The sequence below is a fragment of the Somniosus microcephalus genome, chromosome 4 (genome assembly GCF_052327205.1).
Source record: "Somniosus microcephalus isolate GS21.2 chromosome 4, FLI_Smic_1.0, whole genome shotgun sequence".
NCBI lineage: Eukaryota > Metazoa > Chordata > Chondrichthyes > Squaliformes > Somniosidae > Somniosus > Somniosus microcephalus.
The window spans coordinates 267252719-267270023 of NC_140990.1; the positions used below are offsets into that span (position 1 = coordinate 267252719).

The window sequence follows — 17305 nt, forward strand, 5'->3', positions numbered from 1 at the left end:
TTCTAGAAGGGTCCCAGTGGATTGGAAGGTTGCAAATGTAACCCTGCTGTTAAAGAAAGGAGGGTGAGAGAAAACAGGGAACTACAGACCAGTTAGCATGACATCAGTCGTCGGGAAAATGCTGGAATCCATTATTAAGGAAGTGGTAACAGGGTACTTAGAAAATCACAATATGATTAGGCAGAGTCAACATGGTTTTATGAAAGGGAAATTGTGTTTAACAAATTTATTAGAGTTTTTTGAGGGTGTAATTAGCAGGGTAGATAAAGGGGAACCAGTGGATGTAGTATATTTGGATTTCCAAAAGGCATTTGATAAGGTGCCATATAAAAGGTTGCTACTCAAGATGGGGTTGGGGTAAATATATTAGCATGGATAGAGAATTGGTTAACAGACAGAAAACAGAGAGTAGGGATAAACGGGTCATTTTCTGGTTGGCAGGCTGTAACTAGTGGGGTGCCGTAAGGATCAGTACTTCGGCCTCCGCTATTTACAATCTATATTAATGACTTAGATGAAGAACATAAGAAATAGGAGCAGGAGTAGGCCAATTGGCCCCTCGAGCCTGCTCCGCCATTCAATAAGATCATGGCTGATCTGATCCTAACCGCCAATCTACTATCACAGAACTATCTCCTGAATCTAACAGAATTAGACACACGAAATAGGAGCAGGAGCAGGATCAGGCTACACGGCCCCTGGGCCCACTCCGCTACCCACAGGGCCATGACCGATCCGAACCTAGACTCATGTCCAAATTCCTGCCCGCTCCCCGTAACCCTTAATTCCCTTAAATTTAAAACAGAAATAGACAGTTTCCTAGAAGTTATGTAATGATGTAGCTTCTACAGCTTTTTGGGGCAGCATATTCCATGGACCTACCACCCTCTGAGTGAAGTAGTTCCTCCTCATCTCAGTTTTGAAAGAGCAGCCCCTTATTCTAAGACTATGCCCCCTAGTTCTAGTTTCACCCATCATCGGGAACATCCTCCCCGCATCCACCCGATCCAACCCCTTCACAATCTTATATGTTTCAATAAGATCGCCTCTCATTCTTCTGAACTCCAATGAGTAGAGTCCCAATCTACTCAACCTCTCCTCATACGTCCATCCCCTCATCCCCGGGATTAACCGAGTGAACCTTCTTTGTACTGACTCGAGAGCAAGTATGTCTTTTCTTAAGTATGGACACCAAAACTGTATGCAGTATTCCAGGTGCGTTCTCACCAATACCTTGTACAACTGAAGCAATACCTCCCTATTTTTATATTCTATCCCCCTAGCAATGAAAGCCAACATTCCATTGGCCTTCTTAATCACTTGCTGCACCTGCATACTAACCTTTTGAGTTTCGTGCACCAGGACCCCCAGATCCCTTTGTACTTCAGTACTTTCCAGTTTCTTGCCATTAAGATAATAACTTGCTCTACGATTTTTCCTGCCAAAGTGCATAACCTCACACTTTCCAGTATTGTATTCCATCTGCCAAATCTCTGCCCATTTACTTAGCCTGTCTATGTCCCCTTGCAGGTTTTTTATGTCCTCCTCACTCACTACTTTCCCTCCCATCTTAGTATCATCTGCAAACTTTGATATGTTACACTCGGTCCCCTCCTCCAAATCGTTAATATAGATTGTAAAGAGTTGGGGACCCAGCACTGACCCCTGCGGAACACCACTAGTTACTGATTGCCAGTCTGAGAATGAACCATTTATCCCAACTCTCTGCCTTCTGTTAGATAGCCAATCCTCTATCCATGCCAGAATATTACCCCCAATCCCGTGATTTTTTATCTTAAGCAATCATCTTTTGTGTGGCACCTTGTCAAATGCCTTTTGGAAGTCTAAATACACTACGTCCATTGGACCGAGTACAGTGCATCCAAGTTTTCTGACCGTACAAAGCTAGATGGGAAATTAAGCTGTGAGGAGGGCACAAAGAGCCTGCAAAGGGATAGAAACAAGTTAAGTGAGTGGGCAATAAGGTGGCAGATGGCGTATAATGTGGGGAAATGTGAGGTTATTCACTTTGGTAGGAAGATTAGAAAAACAGAGTATCTTTTAAATGGTGAGAAACTATTAAATGTTCGTGTTCAGAGAAATGTAGGTGTCCTTGTACAGGAAACACAGGTACAGCAAGCAATTAGGAAGGCAAATGGCATGTTGGCTTTTATTGCGAGGGGGTTGGAGTACAAGAGTAAGGAAGTCTTACTGAAATTGTACAGGGCTTTGGTGAGACCACACCTGGAGTACTGTGCACAGTTTTGGTTTCTTTATCTGAGGAAGGACATACTTGCCTTAGAGGCAGTACAACGAAGTTTCAGTAGATTGATCCCTGGGATGAGAGGGTTGTCCTAGGAGGAGAGATTGTGTAGATTGGGCCTATACTCTCGGGAGTTTAGAAAAATGAGCAGTGATCTCATTGAAACATATAAGATTCTGAGGATTGACAGGGTAGATGCTGAGAGGTTGTTTCCCCTGACTGTAGAGTCTAGAACTAGGGGGGCATAGTCTCAGGATAAGGGGTCAGCTATTTTAAGACTGAGATGAGGAGAAATATCTTCAGAGCGTTGTAAATCTTTGGAATTCTCTACCGCAAAGGGCTGTGGATGCTGAGTTGTTGAGTATATTCAAGGCTGTGATAGGTAGATTATTGGACTTTGGGGAATCAAAGGATATGGGGATCAGGCGGGAAAGTGGAGTTTCTTTTTTATTCGTTCATGGGTTCTAGGCGCGCTGGCAAGGTCAGCATTTATTGCCCATCACTAATTGCCCTCGACAAGGTGGTGGTGAACTGCCTTCTTGAACCGCTACAGTGCGTGTGGTGACAGTACTCCTGCAGTGCTGTTAGAGTTCCAGGATTTTGATCCAGCGACGATGAAGGAGCGGCGATATACTTCCAAGTCAGGCTGGTGTGTGACTTGAAGGGGAACTTGGAGTTGGTGGTGTTCCCATGCGCCTGCTGCCCTTGTCCTTCTAGGTGGTAGAGGTTGCGGGTTTGGGAGGTGCTGCCGCAGAAGCCTTGGTGAGTGGAGGTCCAAGATCAGTCATAATCTTATTGAATGGTGGAGTAGGCTCGAGGGGCCGTATGGCCTATTCTTGCTCCTAATTCTTATGTAAAGCTTGGTCAAAGAGATAGGTTTTGACAAGTATCTTAAAGGAGGACAGAGAGGTAGAGAGGTTTAGGGAGGGAATTCCAGAGCTTCGGGTCTTGGTAGCTGAAGGCACAGCCACCAATAGTTGAGGAATTAGAATCGGGGATGCTCAAGAGGCCAGAATTAGAGGAGTGCAGATATCTCTGGGGGTGGGGGGGGGGGGTTGTACAGCTGGAGGAGATTACAGAGATAGGGAGGGGCGAGGTCATGGAGGGATTTGAAAACAAGGATGAGAATTTTAAAATCGAGGCTTTGCTTAACCAGGAACCAATGTAGGTCAGCGAGCACATGGGTGAATGGGACTTGGTGCGAGTAAGGACACAGGCAGAAGAGTTTTGGATGACCTCAAGTTTACAGATGATAGAACGTGGGAGGCCAGCCACGAGTGCATTGGAATAGTCAAGTCTAGAGATAACAAAATGTATGGATGAGGGTTTCAGCAACAAATGAGCTGAATCAGGGGCAGAGTTGGGCGATGTTCTGGAGGTGGAAATAGGTGGTCTTAGTAATGACGCTGATATGTGGGCGGAAGCTCATCTTGGGATCAAATATGACAAGATTGCGAAGAGTCTGGTTCAGCTTCACTCATTTGGCAGGGAGAGAGAGGGAGTCGGTGGCTTTAATTGGAGGAAATTTCTGCTCATCTAGTAGTGGATGTCAGATAGATCCTTGGAGAACACCATAAATAGTGGTATAGGAGGGGGAAGAGAAGCCATTGCAGGCGATTCTCTGGCTATGATTAGATAGATAAGAATGTGGGTCAGCAAGGACAGGGGTGATGGGTGAGAAGGACCTGGTGTGTGATCAGATATGAGCAGCAGCGTTTTGGATCAGAAGTTTATGGAAGGTGGAGAATGATATGCCTGGCAGGATATATTTGGAATCGTTGAGTCTGGAACTGACAAAGGCATAGAGGAGTGTTTCAGCAGCAGATGGGCTGAGATCTGGTTGGAGGTAGGTGACATTAGAGGAGGAAGTAGGCGGTCTTTGTGATGGAAAGGATATGAAGTTGGAAATAGTGCAGGGTCAAATAGCACTTTGAGGTTGTGAACAGTCTGGTTCAGTTCGAGATGTTGTCCAGGGAGGCAAGGATATGGAATCTGTGGTGGCTCTTACGATGGCTTTAGTTGTACCAATATTTAGCTGGAGGAAATTGTGGTTCATCCAAGACTGAGTGTCGGACAAGCAATTGCATAGCACAGAGCCAGTAGAGGGGTCAAGAGAGGCAGTAGAGTTGGTGTCATCATCATACATGTGGAAGCTGCCCGCATGGCTATGGAGCATGTTGTCAAGGGCCGCTTAGAGATGAGGAAGAGGAGGTGGCCAAGGACAGATCCTGTGGAGGGTGGGGAGAGACTCCAACAGTAATGGCGTGGGGGCAGTAAGCAGTCAAATCTCGAGATGCTTTGACTACGATTGGACAGGTACAAGCATAACCAATGGTGGGCTGTCCCACTGATCTGCACAATGGAGGAGAGATGTGGAGAAGGATGGTGTGGTCGACTGTCAAAGGCTGCAGAGATGTCGAGGAGGAAAAGGAGTGGAAAATGCACTACAGTCACAGAGGATGTCACTTGCGACTTTAGTTAGGGCAGCCACGTTTCCGTACATTATAACATTGACTACATTTTTTACGACAAAGTGCTTCATTGGGTGTAAGGTACTTTGGCATGTCCTGAGGTCATAAAGGTGCTATATAAATGCAAGTTAATTCTTTCTTTGTTACTGAATTCAAATTCTCAAATTGCCATGGTGAGATTTGAACTCATGTTCTCTGGATTATTAGTCCAGCAACATAACCATTGTACTTTGGCATGGTAGGAAAGGGGAAGGTTGGGGGCCGGGGGAGGGGGGGGGGTGGAGGAAATCAGAAGTCCATGAACTCCAATTTGTTGTTGGAGGCAAGGATGGAGGGGGCAGGGGAACAGGAATTAAAGGAGACCGCTAGTAGCAGAGAAAAGGATCTGGGGCTATCTTTGCTTTCCAGGATGATCCTGGAATAGTGGGAAGTTTTGGCAGAGGAGATTGAGGATCAATAGCACTTGATGTTATCCAGTCAAGAGATGGCAAAATTGAGAGGATGACCATGAATATGGATAGGTTATATGGAAAGGTTAAGGGAGAACAGTGAATTCAGATGGCGAGAGGCCAAGGGGAGCGGAGGTGGAGATTGAAAACATCAAGGATGAGAAGTCGTTCAATGCAGATGCCGAGGGAGGGTACCTCAGGGTAGAGGGCAAAGATTTGAGAGAGGCACGAAGTGCTCAAAAAGAGGCAAAAGGTAACAGTGAAGTATGGGGAGATACCAATATATGAAATTAGTGATAAGGGCCATACAATCACCACGCCCATTTGAGCTGCGGTGGAAAGTATAACCAGGTGTGGAGGCTTCGGTAAGGGGCAAGGAGTTTCCACCCGTGATTGCAATGATTCACAATAAGGTCATGGATGGCAGGGATATCTGGAGGGAAATGCAGATGGGGCAGTGAATGGTCCGCTGGCACAGTCTGAAGGGATAGTAGGTTGGATAGAGGTTAGCAAGGTTAGTTCCTCATCCTCACATACATGCCAAGGCAGGAACGTTGGAGAGAGGGGGGGGGGAGGGGGGAGGGGGGGTGGTGGTGGGGAGAGATGAGGCAGTCGGGGTTGCTGTTTGTAAGCAGGCAGCGACTGGTGCCTGCAAGGGCTTATCCCAGGGAGATTCAAGCTTGGAATGGTGGAAGGAGAGTAGGAAGGCAGGCAGGAATAGTGATGGTTTGAGATAGGAATTAGGGTGGAAAAAATGACCAAGATGGGAGAAATGAAAAGGTGGCATGATTGGGTGACTTGAAGGGGAGGTGACAGAAGAGAAGGGGCCAAGACAAAAATGACACAGAAGCACTAAGCTTAGGGGTGCCAGCCAGAATGCATATGCAAATGATCATAGGGAATTTGGGTTACATAAGCACTGCAGAGATTAGAAGAGACATGTTTCTGGTCATAAACAGGGGGCCTTCCCCCTTACTCCAGGTGGCTTGTATCGGACAGATAAAAATTGTTATACTCAGTAGCTTAATGCTACAATAAAATGATACAATATCTAATTATACCAACTGTCAAACCACAGGTGCAAAACATAATCAGATCAACAACCTCATCAAACACGAAAGCACTGCACAAAGCAAGGCTTACAAATTCAACAGAATGTGTCTTTTTTTGAAGCGAGTCTCCCTGTGTGGGTTCAGTGGTCTGTCCCAATTCCCGGATCGCAAAAGTGTGATTATTTTCTTATGGTACAGCCTTCAAATCAGAGCTAACTACACACAGCAAGACTGAATTTACATCCCAAAGCGCTTAGTCTTTGATTTTTCCACATTGCTCGTATGCAACCTGTACCGAGTGATCTGTACTCACTGGTACAACTAATTTTGCGAAGAGCAAATACTCCCAACTTCCCAGTTGTTTGTTCATGTGGATATTAAAGAGCCCATTGTACTATTTGAAAATGAGCTTGCTGTTTGTTCACCATAAACCCAAGTAGCAAAATGGATAGCAAGCTGGCTACAATATAGAAAACAGAGTAGGGGTTAAGGGTAGCTACTCAGACTGGCAAAAGGTGGGAAGTGGTGTTCCACTGTGATTGGTGCTGGGACTACTGCTGTTCACAATCTACATCAATGCTTTGGACTTGGAAATACAAGTTCTAAATGTACAGATTACACCAAATTGGGGGGTGTAAGTAATACAAAAGGAACAATGTGACAAAATACAAGGTGGTATTAATAAACTTGCAGAACGAGTGTGTAATTGGCAAATGAATTTCAATACAAGTGCGAGGTGGCACATTTTGGTAGGAAGAATAAGGAGGCTATATACTGCTTGGATAACAAGAGTCTAAATAGGGTAGAGGAGCAAAGGGATCTAGGGGTACAGATACACAAATCACTGAAAGTAGTGATGCATATTAAGAAGGCTATTAAAAAAAAGCAAACAAAGCACTGCAGATAATTTCTAAGCAGAGAAGTTATGTTAAACTTGTATGGAGCCTTGGTGAGACCACACTTAAGACTAATGTGCACAGTTCTGGTCTCCATATTATATAAAAAGGCATTGGAGAAGGTGCAAAAAAAGATGCAAAACAATGATACCAGAACTGAGAGGTTATAACTACCACGAAAGACTGCACAGGCTGGGAACTTTTTTCTGGAAAAGAGAAGGATGGGGGTTAGTGGCAGGGGAGGTGGTGACCTGACAGATGTCTTTAAGATAATGAGGTTTGATAGGGTAGAAGTGGAGAAAAGTTTTCCACTCTTACCCAAAAATAGTAAGAGAATGTGGAACTCACTACCACAAGGATTAGTTGAGGCGAATAGCATAGATGCATTAAAGGGTAAGCTAGAGAAGCACGAGGGAGAAAGGAATAGAAGGGTATATGGATAGATTTGTGCTGTAGACTCTATGTAACCTATACAATACAAAACCATTTATAAGTTATTCAGAATCATACAGCACTGAAGGACGCCACTTGGCCCATCAAGCCTGTGCCGGCACTGCTGCTTGTGGGACCTTGCTAGCACACAATGGCTGCTCAATTTGCTTATTAGACTGAGCTTCAAAAATAATTCATTTGATCAGATGGAGAGATATTTTGAACTAGTACTACATGAACAGGTATTACAACTTGGGTTCCAGCTCCAAATGCCAGCCTCAGTTTGTAGCCCTAAAAAGAAAGCCAGTCTTATTTTAAAAAGTTATATAAAAAAAAATTCTCAACAAATGATTTATTTCATTCCATAAACCAAAAATGTTCAATCCTTAAGCTAAATACGAATTCACCTAAAATAAGAGAGCAAACACTGGAAACACTCAGCAGGTTAGGCAACATATGTAGAGAGAGGAAGGTAGGGTTAACATTTATAGTCAATGATCTTACGTCAGAAGCCACAGACCCGAAATATTAACCGTACCTTGCTTTTTTCCCCCCACGGATGCTGCCGGGCCTGCTGAATGTTTCCAGCATTTTCTCTTCGTATTTCAGATTTACAGCATCTGCATTGTTTGCTTCTAATTCAGCGACAGGCTATGGTCACAATTTATAACCAGTACAAAACAAAAATGCAGTTGTATTTGTACTTGTGTTATGCTACTTTGTACACCATGTAACCAAGTAACAGTTTTGTTTTCGTATTTATTGATGATCCTGGATTTTATTTAAACCCATATTTTTTTTTGAAAAAGGGAGAGCAGAGTAGCAGAGCAGAGTTCCCCCGGATGAACTAAGATGGGCTGAATAGTCTTCTTCATCCATAATTATCTTGTGATCTTATAAATAAAAATTCTTCCCCACACCAAAAAATCCTTTTTATTTACTTCATAAATTTAAATATTTTGCATTGTGTTGAAGATACTAGGTGTAGCAATGTAACTATAAAAGAATTCAGTTTAGAAATTGAACAGTATTTTGCAATTGCATTCTCAAAATAAAAGTTATAAAAGCCAAAAATGTAACAAGAAAATTCATTTTTTTTTAAGCTTAGTACCTTTAATAATAAGAAAACTGCAACTTAAGTCACCACATATATAATTTGATAAGGCAGGCGATTTTGCCTGGATTTCGTAAGATTTAATGCATTTCATTTGAACATCATTTGCCATTGGAATACTGTCCCAACATTAAAGTCTGACCAATAAATTTATCTTAATTGCAGCAAGATCTTAATTTGACAGGTATGGTTCTATGTACTCATGACAGGAAACATACTTGCAGAAAAATAGCCATTTAAATATAGAATTTTCTAATGAAATCTGATAACCTGTGGTTCTTGCATCTCCTGCAAATTCTGGGTTCACAAATTTCTTCGGCCTAAATTTAATTAATAAAGCAATTCAGACCTGCAATGTGATGCAAGACTTTAGATGTCCACATTCACTCCAGGACAGAAAATATTACAAGTGAAAAGTAGATTATATACACATACAATGTCTTGCCTTTCTCCTTAGTTCCTAATGCCAACGGTTATAAAATAAAAAGCTTTGCTTAAATGTTATTTTATCAAATTATAAAGCATGTAAATCATTTCTCTATAGGCACAAAATTGAAAAACTGCACTAAGGTTTCAGTATCTATTCTTTGATGATGTTCCACTAGCAATTTATAGCAAAAGCAAAATTGAAATATGAATATGTTTTGCCCTTTGAATAAAGACTACAGGGGCTTTCTTCACTGGTTCCATTTGTACCATGCAAACCCCATCGCAAGAGTCCATTAAGCAGAGTCTCCCAGTGTTCTACTGCTGTCAAAGCTATCCTGTTCATCTTCGGAATCTTCATCTGTAGCTGCGAAGATTTAAAATATGAATTTTTTCAAAAAGTAGTTTGGTACACATGTAAAAGGCTTAAGAATGCCTCAGCGAAGTTACTTTAAAAAAAACATTTCAGTGGCCAATTTAAATTCCTGCTAAGATTAGCAAGTAGTTGCAGTTAGTTGGACCAAATTTGAAGAAATGTACTTATCTCCATGGTCTATGAAAAGGAGATACTAACTAGGATAGTCACGGTTGGTGCAGTGCTGTGGCAAAGAGGTAGCTACTTTGCAGATATTTTCCCCATCAATATTCCTGAAGCCAAGGCAAGATTCTAGTTGCAACACAGGCAACAAATCAACCTGATGACCAAGTAACTACTTTTTAAACCCATCTTCGGACAGGTAAAAAAACACCCAAATGTCAAATGTTTCCAAATTGCTGAAGCAGGTTTGCCATTCCATTGTATTTGTCTACAAAGTAGGCGGTTTATAAAATTAGTTTCCTGCAAAGTCAAAGATGAATCTCAGTAATAAAGACACAAGGGCTGAGAAACTATTTGTACACCAGGAACTGTGCTCAAAGGCAGGAGTCTGAGTCCTGCTCCAAACTGGGCCTCAGGCCTCATTTCCATAAAACCAGTGAGCTGCAGGCATTCATTGGGTAGCCTTATGCAGTTCGCTTGTCAGGTCCTTCAGCTCAGATGTCAATCCAGTCCACAGGCAAGTCCTGGGGGAGGAGGGGGGGCAGTCGCAGGCTGGCAATGGCCTGCCATATTGCTGTGGAGCTAGGAAGAGCACTGATGCACCTCCTGGCGCCATTTTGAAGCAAAAACTAAGAAACTTACGTGTTCTTTGGTGGCCTCAAGTATTCGCTTTAGAATCACTGGTTCGGCCACGTAGACAAGGAAAAACTGAATGGAGCATGTTCCACACACTTCCTGGCAAATTTGGCAGAGACCCCGATTAGCATATTCATGTGCCAACATAGGGCACCCGCTACTTGGTACATTATCCACTCCATTCACTATCTTAATGCTACTATTACATAAAATCATAGAATGATACAGAAGGAGGCCTATCAGCCCATTGTGCCTTTGCATAGTTCGTTAAAGAGCCAGCAATTAGTTCCACTCCCCTGCTCTTTTCCCTTAGCCCTGCAAATTTTTCACCTTCCAAGTATTTATCCAATTCCCTTTTGAAAGTTATTATTGAAGCTGCTTCCACCACCTTTTCAGGCAGCGCATTCCAGATCTTAACTACGTGCAAATTACACACCCACCTCCCCATGTCACCGTTGGTTCTTTTGCCAATTACTGTAAATCTGTGTCCTCTGGTTACCGACCCTTCTGCCACTGGAAAGTGGTTTCTTATTTACTCTAACAAAACCCTTCAAGATTTTGAACAACTCCAACAAATATGTGTGGATTAATTAAGGAAAGCCAACATGGATTTGTTAAAGGCAAATTGTGTTTAACCAACTTGATCGAGGTTTTTGATGAGGTAACAGAGGGTTGATGAGGGTAATGCGGTTGACGTAGCATGTAGTGTCCGTGTGTAGATAAAGACACTGAAGACAGGAGTTGGTTCATAGGTATTTACTAAGCAAGTCTGTGGGGGGGGGGGGTTTTCTAAAGGATATACACAATACACAGGCTTATATAGCCCAAGTGGCAATTACCAGCATTACGCACACCTGGGGCTCTTAAAGGCACATACACCACCATTGCTCTTAAAGGCACATACACCACAATTCCTCCCCTTTTAGCTAACCAGTACATCATATTTTAAGTAATTATTAATGACATGTTATATGCAAAATAATATACATTGCTGTAATTAATTAATTATAAGTTAGTCTCTCAGGAGGCTTCCTGACTCGGTCCGGATAACGCCTCGGGGGTGTAGTAGTTTCTGGTGGTGTAGTAGGTTCTTCTGGCAAGGCTGATTCGGCTTGAATGCCAGTGTCGGGTTCATCGGGTTCCAGTATCACCGGATTGGAGGTAGATATGGGTATCTCTACTTCATCGTTAGATGTAGAGAGTGGTGGTGTAGGTTGTCCCTTTTTGGATGACTTTATGATTTGGTCAGCATGGCGCCTTATTATGCTTTCTCCGATGTCCACGGTATACATCAGTGGTCCTAGTCGTGTCCAGATAGTTCCAGGCTGCCATTTCTCGGTATGGTAGTCCCGGGCCAAAACCTGTTGGCCTATCTGGAAGGCCCTAGTTGGCCTTTCATTCATGCCTTGAAACTGCCGGTTCTCCACGTTCCTTCGGATGTTGGGCTTGACCAAATCCAGCCGGCATCTTAGGTTTCTATTGAACAACATCATGGCGGGAGTTTGGTTGGTAACCATATGTGTTGCATTCCTGTATGCGAATAAGAAGTTATCCACCTTGTGCTGAAGTTTTATGTCTTCATTACCCATGGCCTTTATGGCCTTCTTGAAGGTCTGGACAAACCTTTCAGCCAATCCATTGGTGGCGGGATGGTATGGGGCGGACGTGTAATGCTTTACCCCATTGTTCTTTAAGAACTTTCTGAATTCTTCGGACACAAATTGCGGTCCATTATCAGAACATATCTGTTCCGGCAGCCCATTCCAGGCAAATATGGTCCTTAATACTGTGATGGTTTTTTCCGTGGTGGTGGAGGACATCTTTATTACCTCCGGCCACTTGGAGTGTGCATCAACCGCGATTAAGAACATTGAGCCCATAAATGGACCAGCAAAGTCGATGTGCACCCTTTGCCAGGGAGATGAGGGCCACTCCCATGGATGTAGAGGGGCCTGTGGTGGAGCGTTTTGGACCTTCTGGCATCCTAGGCAGCTCTTGGTCATGTCTTCGATGTCTCCATCGATACCTGGCCACCATAGAAACACCCTAGCTAGGTTCTTCATTTTCACTCCACCCAGATGCCCCTCGTGAAGCTCCTTTAGCACTTTATCCTGGAGTTTGGGTGGAATCACCACTCTGGATCCACACATCATCAAGGTTCCTCGGCACACTGACAGCTGTTCTCTTCTTTGCGAGAATGCTGGCAACAGTGGTTCGCCATGTGCTGGCCATCCCTTCACTGTTAAATCGTAGACCCGAGAGAGAGTCGGGTCATTTCTTGTCTCCCTTTCAATGGCAGAATTTGTCACTGGTAGACATTCCACTATGGTAGAGTGGAATATCTCTACTGGGTCTACTGTAGGTGCCTCGTCTATTGTTGGCAACGGTAGGCGCGATAAACCGTCAGCATTCCCATGCTGTTTTGACCCTTTGTATTCTATGTTGTATTGGTGTGCCCCTAGAAAAAGGGACCACCTCTGTAGCCTTTGTGCTGTCATAATGGGAACACCTTTTTTAGGGTTGAATATGGAGATGAGGGGTTGGTCAGTCAACAAGGTAAATTTTTGTTTGTGTAGGTAATGGTTGAATTTCTTCACTCCCCACACCAGGCTGAGTGCTTCATAAGAACATAAGAAATAGGAGCAGGAGTAGGCCAATCGGCCCCTCGAGCCTGCTCCACCATTCAATAAGATCATGGCTGATCTGATCCTAACCTCAAATCTTCTATCACTCTGCATCCACCCGAACCCATGTGATCTCCCGGGAGAGGCGAAAAACCAGATAAAGACCCAATGGCCAATTTGGAAGAAAAAAAATCTGGGAAATTCCTCTCCGACCCATCTAGGCGATCGAAATTCTTCCAGGAGATCACTCTGTCCCTATATTTTCTACAGTACTTACCTTCTGTAAAGGCGATCTCCACCCCAGCCAGGAACAGGAATAAAACCATCTCCTGAAATCTAACACAGAATTAGAACACAGTAGGAGCAGAACAAGGCTACACGGCCCCTGGGCCCACTCCACTACCCACAGGGCCATGACCATTCCGAACCTAGACTCATGTCCAATTTCCTGCCCGCTCCCCGTAACCCTTAATTCCCTTTACTTCTAGGAAACTATCTATTTCTGTTTTAAATTTATTTAATGATGTAGCTTCCACAGCTTTCTGGGGCAGCAAATTCCACAAACCGACCACCCTCTGAGTGAAGAAGTTTCTCCTCATCAGTTTTGAATGAGCAGCCCCTTATTTTAAGATTATGCCCCCTAGTTCTAGTTTCACCCATCATTGGGAACATCCTCACCGCATCCACCCGATCAAGCCCCTTCACAATCTTATATGTTTCAATAAGATCGCCTCTCATTCTTCTGAACTCCAATGAGTAGAGTCCCAATCTACTCAACCTCTCCTCATATGACCACCCCCTCATCCCCGGGATTAACCGAGTGAACCTTCTTTGTACTGACTCGAGAGCAAGTATGTCTTTTCTTAAGTATGGACACCAAAACTGTATGCAGTATTCCAGGTGCGGCCTCACCAATACCTTGTACAACTGCAGCAATACCTCCCTGTTTTTATATTCCAACCCCCTAGCAATAAAAGCCAACATTCCATTGGCCTTCTTAATCACTTGCTGCACCTGCATACTAACTTTTTGAGTTTCGTGCACCAGGACCCCCAGATCCCTTTGTACTACAGTACTTTCCAGTTTCTTGCCATTAAGATAATAACTTGCTCTATGATTTTTCCTGCCAAAGTGCATAACCTCACACTTTCCAGTATTGTATTCCATCTGCCAAATCTCTGCCCACTTACTTAGCCTGTCTATGTCCCTTTGCAGGTTTTTTATGTCCTCCTCACTCACTACTTTCCGTCCCATCTTTGTATCATCTGCAAACTTTGATATGTTACACTCGGTCCCCTCCTCCAAATCGTTAATATAGATTGTAAAGAGTTGGGGACCCAGCACTGACCCCTGCGGAACACCACTAGTTACTGGTTGCCAATCCGAGAACGAACCATTTATCCCAACTCTCTGCTTTCTGTTCGAGAGCCAATCCTCCACCCATGCCAGAATATTACCCCCAATCCCGTAATTTTTTATCTTGAGCAATAATCTTGTGTGGCACCTTGTCAAATGCCTTTTGGAAGTCTAAATACACTACGTCCACTGGTTCCCCTTTATCCACCCTGTATGTTACTTCCTCAAAAAACTCAAGCAAATTTGTTAAACATGACTTCCCCTTCATGAAACCATGCTGAGTTTGCCCTATTAAATTATGTTTATCCAAATGTCCCGTTACTGTCTCCTTAATAATGGACTCTAACATTTTACCAACCACAGATGTTAGGCTAACAGGTCTATAGTTTCCAGCCTTCTGCCTACTACCCTTTTTAAATAAGGGTGTTACATTAGCAGTTTTCCAATCTGCCGGGACCTTTGCTGAGTCCAGTGAGTTTTGGAAAATTATAACCAATGCATCCACAATCCCTACTGCTACTTCCCTCAAGACTTCCCTGTCTATTTGGGCATAGTTACGCTCAGCTGAGTTTAATGAGCGTGACGCAAAAGCTATCGGCCGTTCTGAGCCATCAGGGAATTTATGGGATAATACTGCTCCTATGCCGTAAGGGGATGCATCGCACGCCAGTCTGATTGGTAGTGATGGGTTGTAATGAGCCAAAACTTCTTCGGATGTGATTAAGTCTTTACATTTATGGAAGGCACGTTTACAGTCTTCGTTCCATTTCCAAATCACTCCTGTCTGTAGAAGTTCATTAAGAGGGTGTAGAAGAGTTGATAAGTTCGGTAAAAATTTATGATAATAATTTATTAATCCCAGGAATGACCTTAATTGTGAAACATTCAGGTGCTGGGGCTTTTATAACTGCTTCAATTTTTTCAGGTGACTTATGCAACCCTTCCTTATTAATTATGTGGCCACATAATTAATACTTGATTTTGGGGGAAAAAAAAAAAGCAATTGGGGCGATTTGCTCATAGGCCCCGTTCTTTCAGCCTAGTGAGCACCTGCTCCAAATTGGCAAGGTGCTCGTTGTCGTTTTCTCCTGTTATAAGGATGTCGTCGAGGTAGCATTGAGTCCCCGGAATCCTTGCAGGACTTGCTCCATAGCTCTTTACCAGATAGCTGGAGCTGATGCTACTCCAAAAACCAGTCGATTGTACTGGTACAGGCCTTTGTGTGTGTTTATCGTGAGATACTTTTTAGAGGCCTCCTCAACCTCCATCTGTAGATATGCCTGTGCCAAGTCAATTTTGGTGAAAAGTTTCCCTCCGAATAGTGAGGCGAAAATATCTTCTATCCTCGGAAGAGGGTACTGTACTGTGTGAAGGACCGGGTTTACAGTCACCTTGAAGTCACCACAGATGCGAATTTTTCTCTGTTCTTCAGAGTTATTTTTCAATGCTTTTTTCATGACTGGAACGATGGGTGTTGCCCATTCGCTCCAATCTATTTTGGATAATACGCCTGCTTTTTCCAAATTCTCCAGCTCTGCCTCGACTGCTGGACATATTGCGTATGGCACCGGTCTTGCCTTAAAAAAATTGGGAATTGCTGCATCTTCCACTTTTATTGAGGTGGTGATGCCTTTCAAGATTCCTAGTTTCTCTTGAAACACTTCTTTGGCGTTGGCCAAGATGTCTTTTAATCGTTCAGGTATGATGTCATCATTGTTTTTTTCCTTACTGGTCACCGTCAGTGCCTGAATGGAGTGCCAGTCTAAACGTATCTTCCTGATCCATTCGCGTCCCAACAACGGTGGACCACCATCTTGTAGCATGTACAAATACAACTTTTGTATTTCTTTGCTGTTGTATACAACAGGCACCCTTATTTTTCCTTTGGGGTATACTTTCTGCCCCGTATATGTTTTTAAGATAATGGATGTGTCTTTTAGAGGTATATGCGAAATTAGCCTCTCGTAATCTCGTCGATTTATTACGGTTAGAGTTGATCCTGTATCTAGCTCCATTTTAACTGGGGACCCTGCTATTGTGAGGGTAACCCAAATGGTTTGGTAATCCTCTTTGGCAAGTACATTATGTAATTTGAGACAGCTTAGTCTCTTGTTTCCGGAGTCGCTATCGCTCTTCGGAGCTACTGTCTGTCATCATTTGTACCTTCCTGTACTTTTCTTTATTGATTTTTTGTTTTCGGTCAGTGGATTTATTTTGTCCAGATTGGCATACCCGTGCAATGTGTCCAATCTTCCCGCATTGCCTGCATGCTTTGTCCTTCAACCAGCAGTCCCTCTGGTTATGGGTGGATCTGCTGCAGCGATAACATCTTCCGAACCCCTGTCTCATTTCATGGGTGCCGAAGTCCTGTGTCTTTTGTTGTATCTCTGCAGCTCCTTTTGCTACTGCTTCGTATGATACAGCCATACTGAAAGCTTTGTCCAATGTTAAATCTTTTTCAGAAAGCAGTCTTTTTTGTGTTCCTTCACTTAAGAGACCGCAAACGAATTTGTCTCGAAGATAATCCGATAGTCCTGCCCCGAATTGGCAGTACTTTGATAGCTTTCTTAATTCGGTTCGGTAATCAGCGTTACTTTCATTCTTGTGTTGATTTCTCTTGAAGAACTTGAATCGTTCTGCTATCAGCAGCAGTGTTGGGTTTAAGTGCTCCTGCAGGGTATCAACAATTTCTTTAAAATTCTTGTCCTTTGGTTTGGCTGGAGTGATTAAGTTTCGTAACAGCCCGTATGTCTTCGCGCCCATTAAGTTCAGAAGTACTGAAGCTTTTTTTTTCATCTTCTATTCCATTTGCAGTGCAATATACCTCTACTCTTTCCACGTATGTGGTCCAATCCTCTATTTCGCTATCAAAAGCATCAATATTACCAGATTTAGGCATGTCAGAAAAGATATGGCGCTTCCCGCGCTTTCCTGCCGATAACAACGCTGTTTTACTGCAGTTTCCGTTTATTCACTGTTGGAGACTCGTTCCCGCCGGAGGTCGGAACGCTGACCTGCTTGCCGCGCCGGCCGTCTCCCGAGTGCTCC

The 17305-nt window shown here is 43.5% G+C and overlaps 1 protein-coding gene across 4 annotated transcripts in view; it reads right to left on the reverse strand.

Annotated features, from left to right (window-relative positions):
- Positions 1-8654: 8654 nt before the first annotated feature.
- The window catches only part of marchf7 (membrane-associated ring finger (C3HC4) 7), a 78292-nt gene continuing 69641 nt past the window's right edge, over positions 8655-17305 (reverse strand). For all 4 annotated transcript variants that reach the window (XM_085986382.1, XM_085986383.1, XM_085986380.1 and 1 more), the window contains one exon: positions 8655-9470. In XM_085986382.1, coding sequence (XP_085842508.1) covers positions 9400-9470 — 71 coding nt within the window. In that variant the 3' untranslated portion in view covers positions 8655-9399. The remainder of the gene's footprint in view (positions 9471-17305) is intronic.